The sequence below is a fragment of the Sus scrofa genome, chromosome 5, assembly GCF_000003025.6.
Source record: "Sus scrofa isolate TJ Tabasco breed Duroc chromosome 5, Sscrofa11.1, whole genome shotgun sequence".
NCBI classification, from domain to species: Eukaryota; Metazoa; Chordata; class Mammalia; order Artiodactyla; family Suidae; genus Sus; species Sus scrofa.
This window is the reverse complement of record NC_010447.5, coordinates 64,003,441-64,026,081: the sequence shown is the minus strand read 5'-3', so window position 1 is coordinate 64,026,081 and position 22,641 is coordinate 64,003,441. Positions and strand designations below refer to the sequence as shown.

The window sequence follows — 22,641 nt, the reverse complement described above, 5'->3', positions numbered from 1 at the left end:
TCTTGACAGTGACACGTGCCTGAGACCCTGTTCTCACATTATTAGGCCAACACAGTCCTCACGACAGGATGTGTGTGTAGAAACCTTCATAAACCAAGCTTTCACTGCAGAAATATGGAAGCTGTACCCCTCCATGGCTGGGGATATGCACGCAGCCCCAACACACAGCATTCGTTCTGCACATTCACACACTCTTACTGCATATCCTCAGTACCAGCCTTGACTCTCTCCCCAAACAGCTGTTTCCCATGCTCACTCACATCAGTAGCTCCACTGCCTCTGATCCTTTTACACGAATTTATTTCTACACAAGGTTCTAAAAACACCCCTTGGTTTTGTACATAAGATTTTCTTTTTTTCTTCATTTTAAATTCCTTTATAACAACTGGTATCCTGATTTTTTTTTTCATTTTCTCTTTTCTCTGAAATCTGCCATGATTTAAAAAAAAAAAAAAAAAAAAAAAAGACAAAAGGAAATAAAAATGCTGTTGGCCAGAAGACAGGGTGGAGGGAAAAAAAAGGGACAAAAATAAACAAAACATCAAATATGAAAATTCTCAGAGATAATGCATTTATAAACACAGAAATGGTTACAACAAAGATGGCCGTGATGAGTGGGTATATATATATTTATATATATATATATTTATATATAAATCCATGTCCAGCAACTGACCGTGGCACCTAGGGAGCTAAGTCCAGTCCTTGCATTTGCCCTTCACTCTCCCTTCTCTGCAGCCCCCTCCTTGTGGGGTTTTATAAAGAACTCACAGCTCCCACAGCTGCTTAGGTTGGGGGACAGGGAGACTGAGCACTGAGCCCCGGCTGGCAGAGAAGGGGAGAAGCTCCAAGGAGACCCATAACTCACACTTCTAAGCCACCCTCGACCACTTTGGGGATCTCTGGCCCCTTGGGGACCACATCTCAGCCCTTGCCCCTTTACAAATAAAGGGGGTCCGACCCCCCCCTCCAGATCTCCTTCCAGCACTAGGTAGGAAGTGAAGTGAGACCATGAGGGGAAAACGGCTCCCAGGGATAGGGTTATGTGAGAAACCTCTGTTCTTTCGCAGGCAAGACTAGAACAGGAAGCTGGCTGCATTTAGGGCTCCCTCCTCTCTGACGTCCAGGAGGGCCAGCCTCTAGTCCTCTATCAGCCCGAGCTTGGAGGATTATGAGGGTGAGGAGAGAGTAAGTGCCCACTCTGGAAAAGTCTCTATGAGGTCATAGCAAACCCCTCCCCTGAGCACCAACCCCCAATTTTAAAAGCTATGCTTAGGCAGGGAGGCTGCTGGATTACGCCACCAGCTCAGTACTCCTCTGCCGATCAGGAGGGCTGACGTTCCTGTTGAAGAGGAGTTGAGAATAAGGAGAGTATCCTGGGAAGGAAGGCTGGGCCTGAGACCCAAGAAGATGGAGCCGTGGCCTGTCAAGGAAGAAGAGGACTTTTCCCACCAAGAGGAGCTGGAGAAAGAAGGGACCAGAACTTCTTCCCCTCTTCCCAGGGGACGGCAGCACAGGTCTCTACGAGCTGGCCAGGTGCTCCACCTGGATGGTGCTGGTGGTGACAGTGAGGCAGATGTCCTTATGATGCTCTGCCGTCTTATAGGGGGTCAGGTCAAAGGAACACTGGGGTGGAGGGTTGGGGTTGCTGTCCCCGCCACCCCCACCCTGGGGGGCTGCCCCAGGGGACTGGAAGTGTGATGGCTGCTGCTGCTGCGGCTGCTGCGATGCCTGGGAGGCCTGGGCCTGGGCCTGGGCTTGAGCTTGGGCTTGGGCTTGAGCTTGGGCCTGGGCCTGGGCCTGGGCCACGGCTGCCGCCGCTGCCGCTGCCTGCACCTGCTGCTGGAGATCAGGAGGGTTGTGTTTGCGCATGTGTTTCATCAGGTACGTTTCCTAAGGGAGACAGAAAAGGAGTGGTTGAGGGAAGAAAGAGAAAGGAAGAGGTGCCTATAACCAGGGCCCTGGACTCTTACTCTGCTCTGAACAGAACCTCACTTCTGCACAGGTATTCTGGAGACACTTGAGCGCTTACTCTCAGGTGGACAAGAGAAGGGACCTTTAGAGTCACCGTGGGTATTCAGCTGGCACTGGGGAAGCTGTCATCCTCTCAAAGATCTCTGAATGGAACACCTTTTTCTGGAATCTAACAAAAAACATCTAACTGAAACCTCACTTCTCCCACAAGGCCAAGATACTTCCCTCTGCCCTTTGTCTAAGTAAAATGCAGAACCACTGCTTAGCAACCTCTATGGGCTCAAGGCACCAGGCATACCCTGAACGCTTCAGCTCTGGGTTTATTTCCATTTCCTTTAGTGACTCTGGCAAGCGGGAGCACGGGGCACAGGGGGATGGCGTGCTCCCTGAAGCAGCTCCTTCTCAGAAAGACGGGTGCAGCAGCTCATGGGGCAGGGGAGGGAGGGCTCCAGGCACTCACCGACGTGTACGCCCGACTGCAGATGGTGCAGGTGTACACCTTGGCATGCTTCACTGTGTGCGTAGACAGGTGCACCTCCAGCGAGGCTGCGTCTGTGTACGCCCGGTGACAGTTGTGGCACTTGAAGGGTTTATCTTTGTTGTGCTGCCGCCTGTGGGACTGAGAAAATTGGGAGAAACCAGGATGAATGTGCTGAACTCTGACCTCCTGGCTCCTTGACCTTCACAGAGAACCCTGAGCTAGGTGCCGGGCCTCCTAGTTCTCTTTCCATCTGAAGACACAACTGCATCAAGCAAAACTTCAGGAGCTACTGGCAGGGGAAGAAGCATCATACTCCATGCAGCGCACACCAGGATCCCAAATGTTACAACGGTGGCCGTGCCTGGTTCCACTGGTCAGCAGTTCTCAAAACGAAGCATGGGAGCTGCCAGGGAACACCAAGACCTTTTCAGGGGGCCCACGGGGTCAAAACTACTTTCAAAATGATGATAATAAGACACCATTCACTCTCATTCTTTCACGGTCGTACAGAGATCGCAAGATGTGTGGTATCACAAAGACTGAATGCGGCAGATATGAGAATCCTGCCACCTTTCTAAAGTCAGCCAGACATTAAAGAAACTTGCATGAATGTAAAGCAAAGCCATTCTAACTTTTTTTGGGGGGTGGGGCGGGGTGGGGATTTAGAGTTATGTTATTTATGTTAACATGCAATGGGATTTTTTGGTTTTCCTTTTTGGTCTTTTTAGGGCCGTACATGCAGCACATGGAACTTCCTAGGCTAGGGATTGAATCGGAGCTGTAGCCACAGGCCTACACCACAGCCACAGCAACGCCAGATTCAAGCCGAGTCTGCGACCTACACCACAGCTCATGGCAATGCTGGATCCTGAACCCACTGAGTGAAGTCAGGGACCAAACCCGCATCCTCATGGATACTAGTCCAGTTTGCTACCGCTGAACCATAATAGAACTCCCAAATGAGGTTTGTTTGTTTTTGGCTGTGCCCACAGCATGTCAAAGTTCTTGGGCAAGGGATCAAACCTGCACCACAGCAGCAACCTGTAGCAACACCAGATTCTTAACCCCATGCCCCACAAAGGGTCGGATTGAAGCTACAGCTGTCGGCCTACGCCACAGCCACACAGGATCCGAGCTGTCTGTGACCTACACTGCAGCACATGGCATAGCTGGGTCCTTAACCCACTGAGCCAGACCAGGGATGCAACCCACATCCTCACAGACGCTACATCAGGTTCTTAACCTGTTGAGCCACACAGTAACTCTGGGGTTTATTATTTTTACACACATTAATAAATATTTTTCAAGTTTTTCAGTTTCTTCATGTCTACATAATTAGGTATTACCCACATCAACAAAAGCTCTCTGGGTTCCCCACTGACTGTTAAGAGTGTAAAGGGTCTGGACTTCCTGCCGCAGCTCTGTGGCTAAGGAATCTGACTATGAACCATGAGGCTGCAGGTTCGATCCCTGGCCTTGCTCAGTGGGTTAACGATCCGGCATTGCCATGAGCTGTGGTGTAGGTCACAGACACAGCTCAGATCTGGCGCTTCTGTGGCTCTGGTGTAGGCCGGCAGCTGTAGCTCCAATTAGACCCCTAGCCTGGGAACCTCCATATGCCACGGGTGCGGCCCAAGAAATGTCAAAAAAGACAAAAAAAAAAAAAAAAAAAAAAAGAGTGTAAAGGATCTGGAAAGAGTTTGAGAACCACTGACCTAGGCACATGGCACTGCGACCCCAAGTCTTAGACTCAAGGCCTCGGGTGGAGGGCAGAGCACTTACCTGCAAGTTAGAGAGCTGGGTGAAGGCTTTCTCGCAGCCTGGATGTGCACATTTGTACGGTCTATCGCCGGTGTGGATTCTGCACGGGTCGAGAGAAGAGAGGGAAAGGACGTGAGCAGAGCTGCCCAGGGAACAGTACCTCAGCAGGCCTCCTCTGGGAGCCCGGGGGGGTCTCCCAGGGGCACCAGCTCAGCTCCTCTGGGTCGGTCGGTCGGATCAGGCCAGCAGTCCCGACCTCCGCTCGCTGCTGCTGCGGGCACCGCTCCGCTCCAGCCGGGCTCCTCTGTGCTGGGGGCGGGCTGCGGGCTGGCCGGCCAAGGCGGCGAGGACCGCAACCGTCCCTCAGGAAGGTTCAGAAGGTGAGGTGAACACAGCGGTGAGGAGAAAGAAACACAGAGCACTGCTCCCCCGGCCCCCAACACACAGCCAGAAACCAGCCCCTCAGCCTGAGTGCCATTTCCAGCGAAAGTTCTGGTATCAGAGACAAGCAGTTATGGGAACTGTGAAGAGCAGCAGTGAGAGCACTACTTGTGGAAGCTCCTTGGGGCTTTTCCCAGTCCAGCCCCCTCACGGCAGGAAATGCCTACTTTGATACGAATGCCACCTCTTTCCAGACACTACAGGGCCCTCTGCGGAGATGAGCCTAGGACGGGAGGGTACGTGACCCCTGCTCCTCTGCAGGGACTTCAGAACCACCTCTGTGGCCGGGTGCTTTTCGAGACCCCCGGGGGTACAAAATCCTGAAAACCTCACAGGACACGTCTCCTCGCAAGGAAAGCCCAATTCCTCCTCTTCGCAAAGCACGCTGTCAGACTGCTTTGAGGGGGAGCACCTCCTCCAGTAGCTGCCGGGAGAGGAGGCCGATGGCCAGCAAGAGTCTGGACTCCAGCTCCGCTTGAGATCCATCAGCTCTTCCAGATGGCAGGCTCGCCTCCTCCGAGTCACTCCAGATTCCCAGGGCAAACAGTGAGCATCCTTATGGCGTATAAGCGTCTTCGTTTCACTTGTTGGGTCTTTGCGAACCTTGAGGATCTGTCTTGTTCTGTTCCCTATTCCCGGCCTCCCTTGGAGCCTTGCTTGCTGCTGTTGGTGTCACGGGCCTGGTACCCAGTCGAAGTCTAATTTTGTCTTCTGTTCCTCATCGGTGCCCCAAGGGCTAGAGGGATGGTCTTCTCCAAGCACACGGCCCTGCTTTGGCATCAAGGAGAAAATCTTGCAAGATGCGTGCACGGGTGTTTCCAGGGAGGAAAACGAGCATAGGAAACGTGGTCTCTGCTCCGGGGAAGTCGCCTCCTCCCGCCGGTCAGGGAGTGCCCCACAGTCACTGCATCTCTTCGGTGCTGCTTCTGCCCGGAAAGGCTCTCCCTGAGCATCCACTTGTTGGCTCCGGTGCGGCTTGGTCTTCCTCCCAGATGCCAGCTGTGCTCTCCTCCGGCCGGGTCTCTCCCCCGCCCCCCGCATGCGGGCTGCTGTGTGTGTCCGGGGCGGGGGTGGGGAGGGCATGCCAGCGGGGCGGGGCAGGAGCCCGCCACTCTCCCTTACCGTGTGTGCTGCTGGAGGTGGGAGAGCTGGCGGAAGGCCTTCTGGCAGTAGGAACAGTTGTAGGGCTTGGCCCCCGAGTGGATACGGAGGTGCTGGGCCAGGTAGGAGGTGTTGGCGAAGGTCTTGGAGCAGTGCGGGCACTTGTGGGGCTTGATGGTCTCCGTGTGCATCTTGGAGTGGATCCTGCCGGAGAGGAGAGGAGGGAAGGGGGAGGAGGGAGCAGTTCGACACCACGGGCTCAGCTCTCCGCTGGGTGAAATGATGTTGCTTGACGGATGAGAGCACCACGCCTCCCTCCCCCCCAAACACACTCCGGCCTGGGGAGGCTAGTGAAGAGGACACCCACATCTAGGTTGCTGCGGATCTTAAGTCGGTGGCTAGGATGGCAGTGAGATGATGAAGAGCTGCAGCCCTGGCTCCTGTAACCTTCAGGATTTCAGTCTCGTCAGCCCTCTGCTTTGTGCTAAGGTTTACACACTCACCACAGACACCCTGCTTCCAAATAGCAATCTGAACAAAGACCAATACCGCCTGTTCCCCATGGGCCTGAGGTTGAATGCACACCTTGGCTCTGAACGGAAGCATATAGTAAAAGCAGGGCCTGCTCTGTAGAAGAGTTCCAAACACAGACACAAAGAGAGACCGCACAAATCATTCCAGACTTTGGGACCGGAAAGCCCCAATTTCCAGGCCCCCCCCAGGGGTACAGAGTTCAGTTTTCACAGACAGCAATTGAGAGAGCTGAGGCTCTCTGCAGGCAAAGTCGAGAAATGAAAACGTGTGGAGAGAAAAGGAGATGCTGGCCACCTGGCCTTGGGGCTGTGAAGGGTTCACGGCAGGGAGCAGGGCGAACGCGAGAGCAGCCTTACCGGGTGTGCTGCTGGAGGTGAGAGAGCTGGCGGAAGGATTTCTCACAGAAGTTACAACTGTAGGGCTTGGCCCCCGAGTGGATACGGATGTGCTGGGCCAGGTAGGAGCTGTTGGCGAAGGTCTTGGAACAATGTGGGCACTTGTGGGGCTTGGTCTCGGTGTGTGACTTGGAGTGGATCTGCATCTCCGACTTCGAGAAGAAGGTCAGGGAGCACATCCGGCACCTGGGCCAAGGGAGGGCAGCGGTTAGGGCCCCGCCGGCTGAGGGGCGGTGCTGAGCCCCCCCCACCCACGTCCAAAGACGCCCACCTCTCTGATCTCTCCTACTCCCGCGACACTGCGAGGAGGAGCTCCATTTTATCTACCTTTACAGCCTCTGCTCCTAACATTGCCCGGGCACAACACAAGCATTAAATAAGTGTTTGCTGAATGCCTGGCCCCCCCTCAGTGTGCACCAAAACCAGCGTTCAACCAGGTAAGACAGGAACACCTCACTACAGGCTCTCACTGGGTCAGGAGTATCCGGCTAACTTTCGTTTTCCTTCTGCTGATAACTTGATCTCAGACTATTAAAGAACGACTTTCCCCAGTTTCCCATGGATAAAAGCACATCCTTCGGGCAGTCCCCAAGGCTCCCGAGATGGCAATGGGGACAAACTGACGAGACCCCCCAGATAACTGTCTTCCCTCAGACATTCCCCTATTTGCTTGTGGCCAGTGATTCCTAGAGGCATGGGTGGAGAAGTATCAGAGCTATTTGGAGGGGCCTTGCCCAAACTATACAGGTCAGGTCTCCACCCTGCATCTGATGTTCCACCCCCCACCCCGCCCCCAGCTCCTTAGCAATCAAGTGAGAACTACCTCTGCAATGAGCTAAGGTAACTGCTGCAGTGGGTAGTAATGCTCAGATATTTAGGAGAAAAAGACTGGTGACACGCTGAGCCTCCCTCTAACCTGTCCTCTTTCCTAGCGGGTGGAGCCAATGTCAGCACTTCCTGCTGTCATCAGTAGCATCTGAAAGTACTTTCACTCATCACCTGAGCTGGCAGTCCTTCCTCTTGCTCTGATACTGCCTGACAATATCAAAGAAGGCGGCCTGTGGGCAAGGTAGGCCACAACCATTCAGACATGACTGGGCCGGAACCTATCATTCCTAAACAACTCACCAGCACACAGTGTGGGTTGGCAGAAAGGGCCACAGCCTAAAGGCAGCCAGGCAAGCAGGGCAAGCCCCTCTTCTCTGGGTCCTCTCTGACTTATCTCTGTTAAGAGGACGTGGGAGGGTGAAGGGTGATTTCTGTTTCTCTCTGATCCCAGGAGAATGTTTAGAGAATAACCAAGATGCAGACTAAAAAGAACTCTGAGCTCCTTGGAGAAGGGACTACTGTTTGGGGTACAGGCCCTGTATTAATGCTTCCATTAAAATCCACCCCCCTTTTTTTTTAGAGCTGCACCCACCACAAATGGAAGTTCCCAGGCTAGGGATCGAATTGGAGCTGTAGCTGCTGGCCTATGTCACAGCCGCAGCAATGCCAGATCTGAGCTGCATCTGTGACCTACACCACAGCTCACGCCAATGCATGATCCTTAACCCACTAAGTGAGGCCAGGTATTGAACCCGCATCCTTATGGATACTAGTTGGGTTCGTCACCACTGAGCCACAACAGAAACTCCAAAATTCCAATTGTTAAGGCCAATTTCTAGTTCTCTTGTCACTTGATAACTCTGAAGGAAATCCAATGACCAGTTTATCAATCCCTGGTTGTTGTCTGGATGCCCAACCATTGTATGGGAGGGGGACATTCTGTTTATAGTTAGCAGGGTCCAGAGAGCACAGCCAGTGGAAGTCTGGACACCTGGGTTCTACTCAGGGTTCAGTTACAGGCTTGCTCATCAATCTAGACCTCGATTTTCTGGTCTGTAAAATGAAGAGATAAGTATCTGCCGCCTCTCCAAAGGGCCAGCAAACACCCAGGACAGCCAACAATGAGCCAAGCATTCTTGAATAATAAAAGTGCATTAAAGCCAGCAGCACTGGTGCTGGAAGGGCTCACACTACGATAGATTTCACCAAGGCTAACCTTAGAAACTAGACACACTGTCACTTGGAGGGGAACTGCACTAAAGTTACAAAATAATTCCCCTTCTCAGACAGGTGGAATGACAGGTTCATTTTAACGCAAACAAAACCTCATTAGTTTGCGTGTAAATGCTGAACACATAACCGCACCCTTAACCTGAAATCAATTATTAAAGAGAAAATAACCCTCTTCATCAAAGTTTTCAACTAGAGAAGTTTTCTACTGCAAAACTTAAATTCACCAATGGACTGGCAACCAAATGAGCAGTGTCTAAAAGTGTGAGTATAATAAGGATGATGATAATAACAGCAATATAATAAGGGCAGTAATAGTTGCCATTTGTCATTGTGCCAGTTGTGCCATTGTGCCTGATATTGCCGGGCTCCGAATTAGGCCCCTTAAACACATTGTTCCAACAACCTGGCAAGTACTGTCCCTGTTTTACAGAAAGGAATGCAAAGACTCAGAAGGGTGCAGTAATTTGCCAAAGGGCAAACGGTGATTCATTCTTACCTAACTTAAGACTCTTCACACTGGAGAGTATTTCAGGAAGAAGCCAGACCATCCCATCATCCACCAGAAACCTCTAGACACTAAAACTACAGAGAGGCTTAGGTGACCATTAAAGTTTTTTGTTTTTTGTTTTTTGAAATGGCTGCATATGGAAATTCCTGGGCCTGGGGTTGAATTACAGCTGCAGCTGCAACCTACACTGCCGCTTGTGGCAGTGCAGAATCCTTAACACAGTGAACAAGGCCAGGAATCGAATCTACATCCTCAGAGACAAGGTCGGGTTCTTAACCCGCTGAGCCACAATGGGAACTCCCCTTAAAGTATCTCCAACTCTGAAATTCTATGAAGTCAAATAAGCACAAGTCTAAGCAAGGTGTCAGGTGGTGGGGGAGAAATCCCATTTAGGAGAGCTGTGGAAGTGGGCAGTGGCCGGGGATAGAAACACCACTGTTCGTTGTCACTGGGAGCATGGCTCCCGGGGACACCATTCACACCCGACATGACAAGGGTGCCCCCTTGGAGGCACGAGATGTGGTGGCCTCAGTTACAGTAACTGCTGTGAATTATCAATGCTTTTTTCCCTTAAGATGTTCAAAAACACTTCCGTATATTCCAATTTTCCCTCAAAACATTTGCACAAGATAGATGAGGGCCATGATTGATCTTCCCATTTTTAGATGGGAACGAAGAGCTAGAAATAAGTATTGTATTGTCCCAAGAAACAGAACCCAATTCCCCCCAAACCAGTCAAATGCCTCTGACCACAGGAATGGACGTGGTTGACCCACACATGCATGGAAATAGGGATTCTTCATGATTAAAAAGAGGCCTTTGGACCTTCAGCGTTCTCAGCTCCTGAAGAAATTCTGTTTAACCTATAACATAATTAGTCCCCCTTCAATTCAGAGTTCTCTTTGGTCACCTGGAGGTGTGGCTGGTCAAGAATTCCAAAAGTATTAAGGGTGTGGGAAATCTCTCATGGCTGCCCTCCGGCTGTATAGTCACATTTCCTTCCACATGCACAGTTTGGAAAGTCCCGAAACAGCCTTACTGGGGGTCCAGAAACAGAGAAATCTTGGCAGAATCAGAGGACTGTGATCCCTGTGAAGGGCCACGCAGAGGGGCAGGCAACCCGCCCACTAGCCCCACAGCAACCGATTTTGTACAGGTGCATCTCCACGTCACAATGACCTCACTTGAAGCAACACATAAAAATTTAAATTTTACAGACTAAATTTAAAAGGGGATTTCATTTTATGAAACGATGTTATAAAACAATGCCTTTAAACGAAGCAAACTTGTCAGGTACCTTTATAACATGACATGATGTAAACATTTGTCAGGAACCCTTTTATTGTATAAAGTGGCGTACACCTATAATAACAAAGCTGCAGTGAACTTTCAGATCATGAGCTGGAATTCTGGAACTCAATACTTTCTGCACAGCAACACTCCCCTCATTTTCACTGACAGAGAGGGATTTACACACCCTGTCCTCTCCATGGTAGACGTGTACAACATGTAAAAATAAATGCTAAATGACGACCATCTCTTCTCTCTTTTGAAGCTCACAACATTTCCAATCTTATCTTACATATACTCCCGATGACTGGGAGGCATAAACAGAATTCTCCCCATTTTACAGATGAGGAAACTGAGGCCCAGAGAGGGGAAAAGGACTTGCCCAGGGTCACACAGCAAGTTCGTGGTGGAGCCGGGAACTGAATCCATGAGCCCAAGGCTCTGTCCATTTCCTGTGCCGCAGTTCCCTTCGCTCCTAAAATGGGAACAACATTGCCCATCTCGGTACACTAAGGACAGACCCAGTCTCCCAGCCATGCACATCTGCCCCTGTCTGCGTCAAAGCTGTGGCAGTGGTTATTCCACTCTGTACACTGGGACCAAACTCCCCAAACCCACTAGGGCCCTTGAGGGTTCTCAAGGAGATTAAAAGGTTTCCAGCTTTCAAAGGGCAGGGCATTTAGATACGTGATGACTTTCGTATAGAACCACATGCAGATGTGCATATAATGCTTTTCGGCAATGGGCAACTTAAAGGAAGTGGAGGATCGAAAGAACTTCCATGAATGAGAAAGTCAGCAAACAGCCATCTCACAAGCATATATTCCACAGGGCGGAAGGGCGGGTATTCTCTTCATTCCACCTTTTTACAAGGACCCCTCCCGTCACCCCAACCATGCAGGGTCAGGCAGGCTCGATGCTCAAATACGGCCCAAGAACCGGTGGATGGCACACAGGTCGGGGTTAGGGGCTTACCAGAGAGGTTTCTTGGAGAAATAGGAATGGAAAATGTAGAAAGCAAAAAGGAGCTGGAGACAAGAGTCTCAAACCCAGTCTAGAGCTTCATTACAAGAAAGAAATTCCAATATGTCACCCAAGATAGGTCCGTGCTGATGACCCCCAAAAAGGAGAGGGTGAAACGGGTCTGCCTCGTGGGGAAGAGGCACCAGAAAAGGGCCAGAAGCGTCTCCTTCCTACCCCTCCATGGACAACTGACATGCATGTGGATCTGCGGTGGAAGCTGCTGGGGCGCAGAGCCCGAGGGGGCAGGGACGCTCAAAGGCGCACCCCTTCCTGCCGTGCGCTGACTCCTACCTGTAGGTCTTGCCGTCTTTCTGATGGTCGTCATCATCCTCGGGGGAGAGCACGTAAGGGTCGTTCATCTCAGGCAGCCCCGATTCCAGCATCCGCTTCTTCTTTCGGCCCCGGGGGGCTTAGTGGCCACAGTGCCACCTCCGCCACCGCCGCCGCCGCCACCTTCCTCGGTTAGGGTCGATGCTACCTTCTTAGAGAGGTCGGGGACCACCTGTAGGGCTTGCGAGCCCGGGGGAAGAGCTGAGACAATCATGGGAGCCGAAATGGGGAAGGTCTGAGCTGACGAGGCTGTGGTCACAAGGGAGCCTGAGGGGGACGTGATTACCAAACCAGGACCTAGGATGGGGAGAAAAAGGAGATGGTGTCACGCGGTCCAGTCCTGATCCTAATCCTATTTAACTCCCCCCAGATCATTGTCTAGTTAACCCCTCACCACCGCCCCCCACCCCGACCCAGAGTATATAGGAAACCCCAAACCCTGTACATAACAATGGTCTCCTAACCCCTGTCCCCACGCCACCCCCGGTAACAGTGAGATTTACCCCTTGATTGACTCCCTTCTCTTCTCCACCTCTGAGAACAGGAGACTCCTTGATTCAGAGAAGGAAAGAATGTCACCTCCTCAAAGGCAGGGACCGCATCTTCTACTTCTTTGTACCCCCACAATGCCTAGCGCATTGCTGGGCACACAGTAGGCACTTAGTACACATCTGAGTAATCAAACACACATCCCACTCCCCATGTCCGTGGCGCCCTCCAGCCTGGGGTACTGATCGTGGAAGATCAACACCTCAGATTGGAGAAGAGCAGAGGTGCTCACCAGCGGTCATCAGTCCTGTGGACGGCACGGGGACCACCGTGATATTCTGGGTAACGGACGCCTGGCTATGTGGGGTCAGCTGGTCTGACTTGGACTCGGTGTCCATACTGATGCCCGAGGGCAGGGACACCGAGGCAGGCACTGTCAGCAAGGTGGGGTAGTGGGGTGGAGCCAGCCCACAGCCCTTCTCCGGCAACAGCTGATCCTTCATCTTGTTGATGAACATCGTGTTCTCGATCTGCAAGAAAACGGAGGGGGACGCGGCCTCTGAGGGAGGGTCGGGGGCTGTCTGCTCCCTCAGCACCCCGCGCCGGCCATCCTCGTCCTCGGGGGAGAGCAAAAGGCGGGCAGTTACTGTCTCTGCGCTTCCAGAGAGAGGCCAAAAGGAAACCCTAGCTACTCTCAGCGATGGGGGGCCTGGAGAAACAGATCAGGAGTCATCTTGCTTCCAGTGTCCACAGTAACAGAACTTGCTACTCGGAGATGACAAAAGTACACCACGGAGCAGGAGCCAAGACCCAAACACCACCTACCTGTCCTGAGACTGTGGGGATAGAAGGCCAGAAGTACGGGTTAGAATTGAAGTGAGATTCTTCCATTCTACCTAAAGAAGGAAAGACAGACCACATGACACTCAGGAATAAGCCAGAGCAGCCTCGGCAATGGAGACAGGGAGCTCCTGGCCTCTTCTCTGGCATCACACCCACATGCCTGGGAACTGGTAGGCAGGCCCTGGGAGCTAGCATATCAGTCCCTCTGGGCAGAGCCGCTTGGCACCGTATCTCCACCCAACAGAGGCTACCCCAGTCGGGATGCTGGTGAAAGAACCTATACACACCGCATTTACCCACACGATGTTTCCTGTACCACAGAAATAGAATTGATATTACTTTCTTTTGCTGACAAAGAGAAATCAAAATCATGAGAGAGGAAGGCATGGGCCCACAATCCCACAAGGCAAATCAATGATTGGCTTGAAAACAGCCAGGTACCTATCATTGTTCCTCTCCCTTCATCCCCCAAACCCACCTTCCTTGAAATAAAAAAACTTCAAGAGTACCAATCGACACATCTAGAGTTCCACGTAGTGTGAAACGGTTCCAGGCCAGAACACAAACTGTCCAAGAGAGTTAAAGAATGAAACTGGTGGGAAGCAGAATCAAGGTTTTTTCGGAGAACCAGATGCTCTTCGGGGACCACACCCCCACGGATCCCACCAAGGCCCAAGAATATCCACGATGCTTTACTAGGTACGACGTGCACTGGACAGAGCAGTGAGAATCTAGCAGTTATCAGTTTTCAAAAGGGTTCTAGCATTAGCAGTAGCAGCAGCCACCTAAAGGGTTTTAGAACAGAGACAATGGGGGGCCAGAACACACACACATCACCAGATCCCGGCTTTGCAGTTCTCAAACACTAGGCCTCTAAGAATTCAGAAGGTTCTTCTCTGTATGTGATGACACATAAGCTTAAAACTTTGGGAGGGAGGACTAAGCAGGAAGAAAAGCAAACCCTCAGAATCAAGTTGCAAGTCACAGATGGGTCTGGACTCCAGGCATGCCACCGCTCATTTTCACACTCCGATCCTTCTCCTAGCAAGGCTTAATTACAGGTTGTTGGAGTTCCCGTCGTGGGGCAGTGGTTAACGAATCCGACTAGGAACCATGAGGTTGAGGGTTCGATCCCTGCCCTTGCTCAGTGGGTTAACGATCCAGTGTTGCCGTGAGCTGTGGTGTACGTTGCAGATGCGGCTCAGATCCCGCGTTGCTGTGGCTCTGGCATAGGCTGGCAGCTACAGCTCCGATTAGACCCCTAGCCTGGGAACCTCCATATGCCGCGGGAGCAGCCCAAGAAATGGCAAAAAGACAAAACAAAAACAAAAAAATTACAGGATATCGGTTAAGAGAAGCTTCCCAAAAGCCCGGACCAGGAGAGATCCAGGCTGGCAGAAGGCAGGTGACATGGGAGGAGACTGCTGGGATGGAGAAGCAAGGAAGAGCGGGAATTAGTGTTAACACCGCACTGCCACTCCGGGCCAAGGGCAACCAAGCTCGAGATGCAGAAGGAGAACTCACAGGAAGCTGTGACTGACAGCCAAGGTCCCTCTGAGGACACGCTGGAGGGGGACACAGGAGATACTAAGAGCTGGAGAGTAGACTGGGTACAGAAACCAGGTTTCAAGTTGCGACTAAGGAAACCAGGAAAGTTTTTCACCAAAGGAAGTGAAGCAAAAGGACCTCACTCTAAATGTAGCCCTGTTCTTGATCTTTCTCCAGAATTCTCATCACATCTTTTGCTCTACTGAATAGCAGTCTTCATTTTCGTAAAACCTATAAAGGAAAGCAGCCTATAAATTTCAGGCTATTTCTTCCCAAAAAGTAGCAAAGGCGAGGAGAGGAATGCACCAAATCTGTGGTTACAAGAGCTTCGCACAAACAAGTGTGAGGGTCGACTTGTTTACAAGTGGCTTGAGGATCCATCACAAGCAGATTCTGCTTCCCGAGTTAGAAAACATCCTAAAACCAGACACTCTCTAATGCAGGTGCTAAGCGTTTCCCTTCTAACCAGCTTTTTGAAGGCCCCAGGCCTTCTGTAGCCAATGGACATCAAGAAACAATGAGATCCAATCTTGCTATGATTTTCAGGAGGCAGGGGCCACTTCCTGAACTTCCCCCAGACTCTAATACAAGAATCATTACTCTGTAAGCAATTCCATACTTGATAAAGTGAGTGACAGGAAACTACACATACAATTTTTTTTTTTTTTTTTTGGTCTTTTTGTCATTTCTTGGGCTGCTCCCGTGGCATATGGAGGAGATTCCCATCAGAGCTGTAACCGCTGGCCTATGCCAGAGCCACAGCAACGTGGGATCTGAGCCGCATCTGCGACCTACACCACAGCTCACGGCAACGCCGGATTCTTAACCCACTAAGTAAGGCCAGGGATTGAACCCGCAACCTCATGGGTTCAACCCCTACGCTAGGGGTTGAATTGGAACCACCGCTGCTGGTCTACACCTCATGGTTCCTACTCGAATTCGTTCACCACTGAGCCACGATGGGAACTCCCCAATTTTTTTTTTTTTTTAATCTTTTTAGGGCTGCATCTGTAGCATATGGACGTTCCCAGGTTAGGGGTCGAATCAGAGCTATAGCTGCTGGCCTACACCACAGCCATTCGGGATCCTCAACAATGAGCGAGGCCAGGGATAGAACCAGTGTCCTTATGGATACTAGCCATGTTTGTTACTGCTGAGCCAAGATGGTTATTCCCACACAAATCTTAAAAGCAATGCCAGGGGCTCGAAGGTTAACCCACAGCCCCCATCCATCTAAACCTCTAGCTGAGAGCAATGGAACAGACAAGAGGGGGACTATGGTGGAGGCGGAGCAGAGAATTAGGCTGGAGAGTAAAAGAAAGGAGGGTCTAATTAAAATTATCCCCTGAAGAGTCAAGGAAGTAAACACTACAGATGTGAAATTTTAGGAGGGATGAATTGAGAGCCTGAAAGTGTCAAAGGATTCCTGTGAGCAAGACCCCTCCCCAAAAGACTACACACACTCAGAGTGTGGCACCAGGGGCTCAGGTGCAGCAGTTCCTGAGTGCAACGTGGCCTGTAGGTTCTAATAAAGGGCACCATGTGACATGATGGACAACATCACCCCCGTCACCATTGATGTCTACTGTGTTCAAGGTACTGGTCTGTCTCAGCACCTTACAACCATCGTACCATTTTTTTTTTTTTTTTTTCGTTTTTTGGCCACACCCACACAGGGAAGTTCTCAGGCCAGGGACAGAATCCAAGCTGGAGTTGCAACTACAGCTGCAGCCACACCAGATTCCTTAAGCTGATGTGCCAGGCCGGGGATCGAACCGGCACCTCCACAGAGACAAACCGGATCATTAACCCACTGCACCACAGCGGGAACGCCAACCATCACACCATTTAATCCCACAACAGTTCTAGTTGCAATCCCTGTTTTTCAAATGAGGAAATTGAAGAAATTGAGAAATTTTTCAAATGAGGAAACCGAAGGCAAACAGTAAATAGCAGAGCAGAGATCTGAACCCAGTACCAAAGAGCAATCTAGGAAAGGAGTCCTACAAGAGACTAACTCAAGTATGGACTCTCTGACACTGTGGCTTGATTCACAAATCAAAGTTTGAAATATTTCCAAGAATGGATTACACACTTTGCAGGGAGTTCTCAACAAACATTTTTTATTTTATTTTACTTTTTACTTTTTAGGGCCACACCCATGGAATATGGAAGCTCCTAGGCTAGGGGTTGAATTGGAACCACCGCTGCTGGTCTACACCACAGCCACAGCACCGTGGGATCTGAGCTGTGTCTGTGACCTACACCACAGCTCATGGCAATGCCATATCCTTAACCAAATGAGCAAGGCCAAGGACTGAACCCGAATCCTCATGGATACTAGTTGGGTTCGTTACTGCTGAGCCACAACAGGAACTCCTCAACAAACTTTTTTTTTTTTAAGTAGAGTTTTCCAACCATGAGGTTGCGGGTTCGATCCCTGGCCTCGCTTAGTGGGTTGGGGATCCGGCGTTGCTGTGAGCTGTGGTGTAGGTTGCAGTCGCAGCTGGGATCCCGCGTTGCTGTGGCTCTGGTGTAGGCTGGCAGCTACAGCTCCGATTGGACCCCTAGCCTGCGAACCTCCATATGCCGCGGGAGCGGCCCAAGAAATGGCAAAAAAAAAAAGAGTAGAGTTTTCAATGAAAGATGATATTCTCTGTCCACATCCAGTGAAGCCGTTTGCCACCAAGATAACAGATTTTATTTTTTCTTTTTCGGCTGCACCCACAGCATATGGACATTCCTTGGCCAGTATGCAAGTCTGAGCCACAGCTGTGGCAACGCTGTACCCTTAACCCACTGCACTGGGCTGGGAATCAAACCAGCAATGCCACAAAGACAAGCCCGATCCTTAAACCACTATGCCACAGTGGAAACTCCCAAGATAACTGGTTTTAGAATGAAGGAGTCTGAGTTAAAAAGCCAGACTGTGTGGAGTGGGTAAATGGAATAAAAGGCCCCTCCTCTTCCCCAGATACTCAGTCTCTCACTCTGCTTTGGTTCTTAAAAGAACAAAGCTGAAGATGAGAACACAAAACTGCTCCTAGGACTAAATGATAAACATGCCTGTGGGCTTCTGATAAACATGTCAGCCCCAAAGGGGGGTTCACGGGGAGCACTGCTCGCCCAACTAGAAGCAACAATAATCGCCTACAGGAGGACCTTTGAGAAAGGCTCCACATTGTTCTGATGAGCATGACTTATATCTCTGTATCCCTGACCTGAGATCAATCAGAGGCCAAGAAGGAAGGCTGCTGCCAGAATATGATGTAAACGGTGCCCCTGGGGTTGTGTCACAGGGTGCCTGGGTGCCAGAGCCCTCAAAAACCTGCTAACTGTCCCTTACCACTTCTCCGCTCAACTCTGTCTCTCACAGAGGAGCTGCCACCAAACCATTCTGACATTCAAGCAGGTACACGACATTCTGAAAACCCAAAAATTAAAGACAGTTCTGAGGGAAACCTAATCTCTACACAGGGCACCAGTTTTGATGATTCTGCGAATATACTGAAAAATCAAAAAATGAGGAGTTCCCACTGTGGCACAGTGGAAACAAATCCGACTAGGAACCATGAGGTTGCGGGTTCAATCCCTAGCCTCACTTAGTGAGTTAAGGATCCGGTGTTGCCATGAGCTGTGGTGTAGGTCGCAGACATGGTTCGGATCCTGTGTGGCTGTGGCTGTGGCGTAGGCCGGCAGCTGTAGCTCCGATTCAACTCCTAGCCTGGGAACTTCCACATGCCATGAGAATGGCCCTAAAAACCAAAAAAAAAAGTAAAAAAAACTGGTTTACCCTAGTCTGGGAAGGAAAACGAAAGCTTCTATTTCAGCTCCAAAATGCAGAACAGAAGGAAAAACACAGCAGGCAGAAAGATGATGGCAGACTGAACATCTGGGCTCTAATTTCAACTTTACGACTGCATGATGCCTCCACTGTTCCATTAATAAGAAAGGAGATTTAGGAGCTCCCACTGTGGCACAACGGGATCAACGGCACCTTGGGAGCACTGGGACGCTGGTTTGACCCCTGGCCTGGGCACAGTGGGTTAAGGATCCAGTGTGAGGTGGCCAAAACAGAAAGAAAAAAAGAAAAGAAAAGGAAGGAGATTTACTGTAATTAAGTTGGATGGTACTTTCTTTTAAGAGGTTCAAGGACCTTCATACTGCTTTTCCAATCTCAAAAGAAATCTTGGGAGTTCCCGTCGTGGTGCAGTGGTTAACGAATCCGACTAGGAACCATGAGGTTGCGGGTTCGGTCCCTGCCCTTGCTCAGTGGGTTAATGATCCAGCATTGCCGTGAGCTGTGGTGTAGGTTGCAGACGCGGCTCGATCCCGCGTTGCTGTGGCTCTGGCATAGGCTGGCAGCTACAGCTCTGATTCTACCCCTAGCCTGGGAACCTCCATATGCCGCGGGAGTGGCCCAAGAAATGGCAAAAAGACAAAAAAAAAAAAAAAAAGAAAGGAAGAAATCTTGGAAGACCGAGGAAGTGAAGAAAAAAGACAATATTAAGTGATATCCATCAAACACAGAGGAGGACTTGAACTCTTCCATCAGAGCTTTGTCCCTCTGTCTGTCCTCCCACAGCGCTACCACCATCCAGGGACAGAGCTGTCCCTGCCTCCAGCATGTGGTTTTGAAAGACATGGTGAAGACCACCACCTCGTTCCTGGCACTTACTCCATTTTTTTAAATGATTTTATTTTTTTCAAATAAAACAGGGTTTTCTTTTCTCAAGAAAACAGCCTTCTCTCATACAACCAACCTTTAGAAAATCATGAAATGGTCATCAAATTTCATAGGTAGAAGATGGACCAAGGAATCAAGATGTCTGGAATCTAGTTCTAGGCCCTTCATCAGTGGATGACTCTGAATAATTGACTACTCCATTAAGTTTCTATTTATGCAGAGAATGAAGGAGTATAAACCCCTTAAAACAAATTCACAAGGCATACAGTGGGGAGATCGGGACAACACAATAAAGAGTAAAATGCTCAAAGTATTCCTGGAAGGAAGAGAGTTAGAGAAATACCTGCCTGTGATGAGGACGATCATTAGTGACCATCAGTGGAAATTACATAAAGACCACATAATTACAAAGGAACCACCCCAAAGTATCAGCTCTATAGCCTCCAGCTTCGTAATCACCAACTAGAAGCACTAACAAGAAAGGGAGATGCAAAGAACAATCAACTCAATTTCAACTACAGAAAGAACTTGACTTGTGGGGCTCAGACACTTTATTGAGAAAAGCTTCCAAAATGTACAACCTTGCAATATTAGCTAAGGACTTGGAGTGAAGAAACACAGAGGACCATTTTTTTCTCAGGTCCTAAGGGCATTCAAGAAGGGCCATCCCAAAAGGATTTGGGGCCTTTCGACTGTGAACTCTTCCAAGTACAAACTAACTGAGAATAGGTTTATCCCAATTCTACTGGGAAAGCCCATCACACCAATACCCAGACTCACAGCACTAGACCAAATCCCCACAAAGCTGGCAATCTGGGCCAGCACCTTCTACCCTGGGCACCACTAGACCACTGTATCCTGCATCCTGCAGGAAGAACAGCACGCTGATTCCCTTTGACCTGCCCATTCCATTGTAACTGAGATCTGGGCAATATGGGGTGGGGGGAAGGCTGGAGAAGAGGGAATATGTACCTAGCATTTTTAATCACCAATTTGGCTCAGAAACCCATGGGGAATAAATTTTATAAACCAGCCTGGAACTGGTTCTCAGAAGACACACCTAAGACTTTTTCTTTTTTTTGGTCTTTTTCGGGGTACACCCGCCACATATGGAGGTTCCCAGGCTAGGGGTTGAATTGGAGCTGCAGCTGCTGGCCTATACCACAGCCACAGCAATGCCAGATTCTGTGTCTGGGACCTACACCACAGCTCACAGCAACGCCAGATCCTGAACCCAGTGAGCAAAGCCAGAGATTGAACCAGCGTCCTCATGGATACTAGTCAGATTCATTTCTGCTGAGCCATGAAAGGAACTCCACATCTAGGACTCTTAAGCTCTGAACTCAAATTCTTTGAGCTTGATATATATCATCGTTTTCAGGCACCCTAAAACTCAACTACCATCAAGCCTTGCTTTTTGAACCTACCTCTGAAGTCCACTCCATACAGTTTTATCCATTTTACCTCAAACTACCCACATACAAGTTTTTTTCCCCAAAACTTCACCCTGTCTCATTAAGTTCAAATAACCCCACGTTACAGATTCTATTCACTCCAGAGGTCCACTCCAAACACTGTGCTGCAATATTAAGGATGCAAACTCCACTCTAAAGTCAGCTCTGCTTGTTCCTAACAGAGGAAAGCAATTTCATAAGCTATGCCAAAAGGACTATACTAGCAACTAGGGCCCATGTGTCCCTAAAGCAGAATGAATTTCTCTTTTGGGCACAGTGCAACACTGCTTAGTGATTTCATGCAAGCATTTCACAATTCAATCTTGATGAGGACTGGTGGCAATGGAAGGTGATGGGGTACAGTGCCAACTTTTTGCACAAAATTTCCTGGGTATCCTCAAGAGATAATGAGAGGCTTCTCCCACAGCAAACACCAAGATTACAATTGCTATTATGTGAAGGATTCTGTCACATTGTCCCCAAAACGTCCCTTTATGATCCCTTCTCCCCCCGTACCGAAAAAGCCATTAACCCCCAATTGTCTTACCCTCTCTCTCTCTTCCTCCTGTCGTCTTATTCCTTCTCCTTTCCAGGGCTCCTGAACTTTCTGTAAACAAATTGTCTGGGTTACAGGGGCCGGTAAGGGTGCAGCCACCGGAGAACTGGAGAACCTCAGGAATTCTTTGACTGTCAGCACTCAGTCTGGAAGGCAGGCCGACCCCCAACCAACAATCCAAAGATGCAAGGATATAATAACAGGAGTGTAGTGCCACCCCTATGTGGATACAAGGCAAAGAAGTTCAATTCCCATCAACTAAGATGAACTCTATCACCAGTGTGAGGGTTCCACTTGGGCTCAGACACTGGTTCTTCTTGGTTTCCCAGGGCCGCAGGTAGTCGGGGGTGAGAGAACAGAGAGTTGGAAGAAGAGAAGGGTCCCTGCCTCCTGAGGATTGGCTCAGAAAGCAAAGCTGAGGACTAAGGGGGATGCACAAGCCCTTGTGTCAGGCACAGTGCCAGTTTAGGCCCAGCCGCTTCCTCTGGCCTCCCCCCCACTTCTGCGAGGACTTCGCCCCTGCCTACCCAAGGCCCTACGCCAAGAAGTACCTCCCTCAGCCTGCACAGTGGTCTAGCTATTGGAGACCCCGGCTGATCCCCAAACACCTTCGCTGCCCTGAGACAGCCCTTGGGCGCCTTCTCCTGATGTCGCCCTCCACCCTTTCCTCAAATACCCTTCTTTGGGACGCCTCTCCTTCCCCTCCAGGGAGCTGAACTCTGCCACCCACCAGACAGACACCCGCCCCCTAAGCCCCCCCATTCCTCCCCATCGCCCGCTCCTCCACAACCACTTCCGGTTCCGGGACGGACACACGTACAGTCCCATCGAGGACCCCCCTTCTCCGCCCCCCAAGGAAAAGGGGAGGGGGAGGAGCAGAGAGCTCGGCGCGCGCCGGCTGCAGCGGCGCGAGACTCACCCGGCGGCGACGGCTGCGGCGGCGCCAGAGCGCGGGAGGGGCGGCGTTTGCTGGGAAAGGAGGGAGCCGAGTATGGTGGGAGGACCCGGAGGGGGCGAGGGGAGGGGGGAGAGCGCGAGGCGAGCGCGCGGGCACGCACTTTAGGCGCGAGACAGACCCACACACTCACACGCACGGAACGCGCGCGAGACACCCGCAGGGCGGGGGCGCGAGGCAGTGGGTGGCCCCCTCCCGCCCTCCCTCCCC

General features: G+C 50.6%; 1 protein-coding gene across 1 annotated transcript; it reads right to left on the bottom strand.

The window, feature by feature from the left end:
• Positions 284-22,614, bottom strand: ZNF384 (zinc finger protein 384). Its single transcript, XM_021092415.1, is given in 12 exon segments — positions 284-1,893; positions 2,435-2,593; positions 4,238-4,316; positions 5,780-5,962; positions 6,649-6,873; positions 11,861-11,972; positions 11,975-12,196; positions 12,403-12,450; positions 12,681-12,918; positions 13,214-13,284; positions 21,468-21,527; positions 22,396-22,614. Coding segments are annotated over 10 exon segments (1,704 nt in total). The 5' UTR covers positions 13,280-13,284; positions 21,468-21,527; positions 22,396-22,614; the 3' UTR covers positions 284-1,521.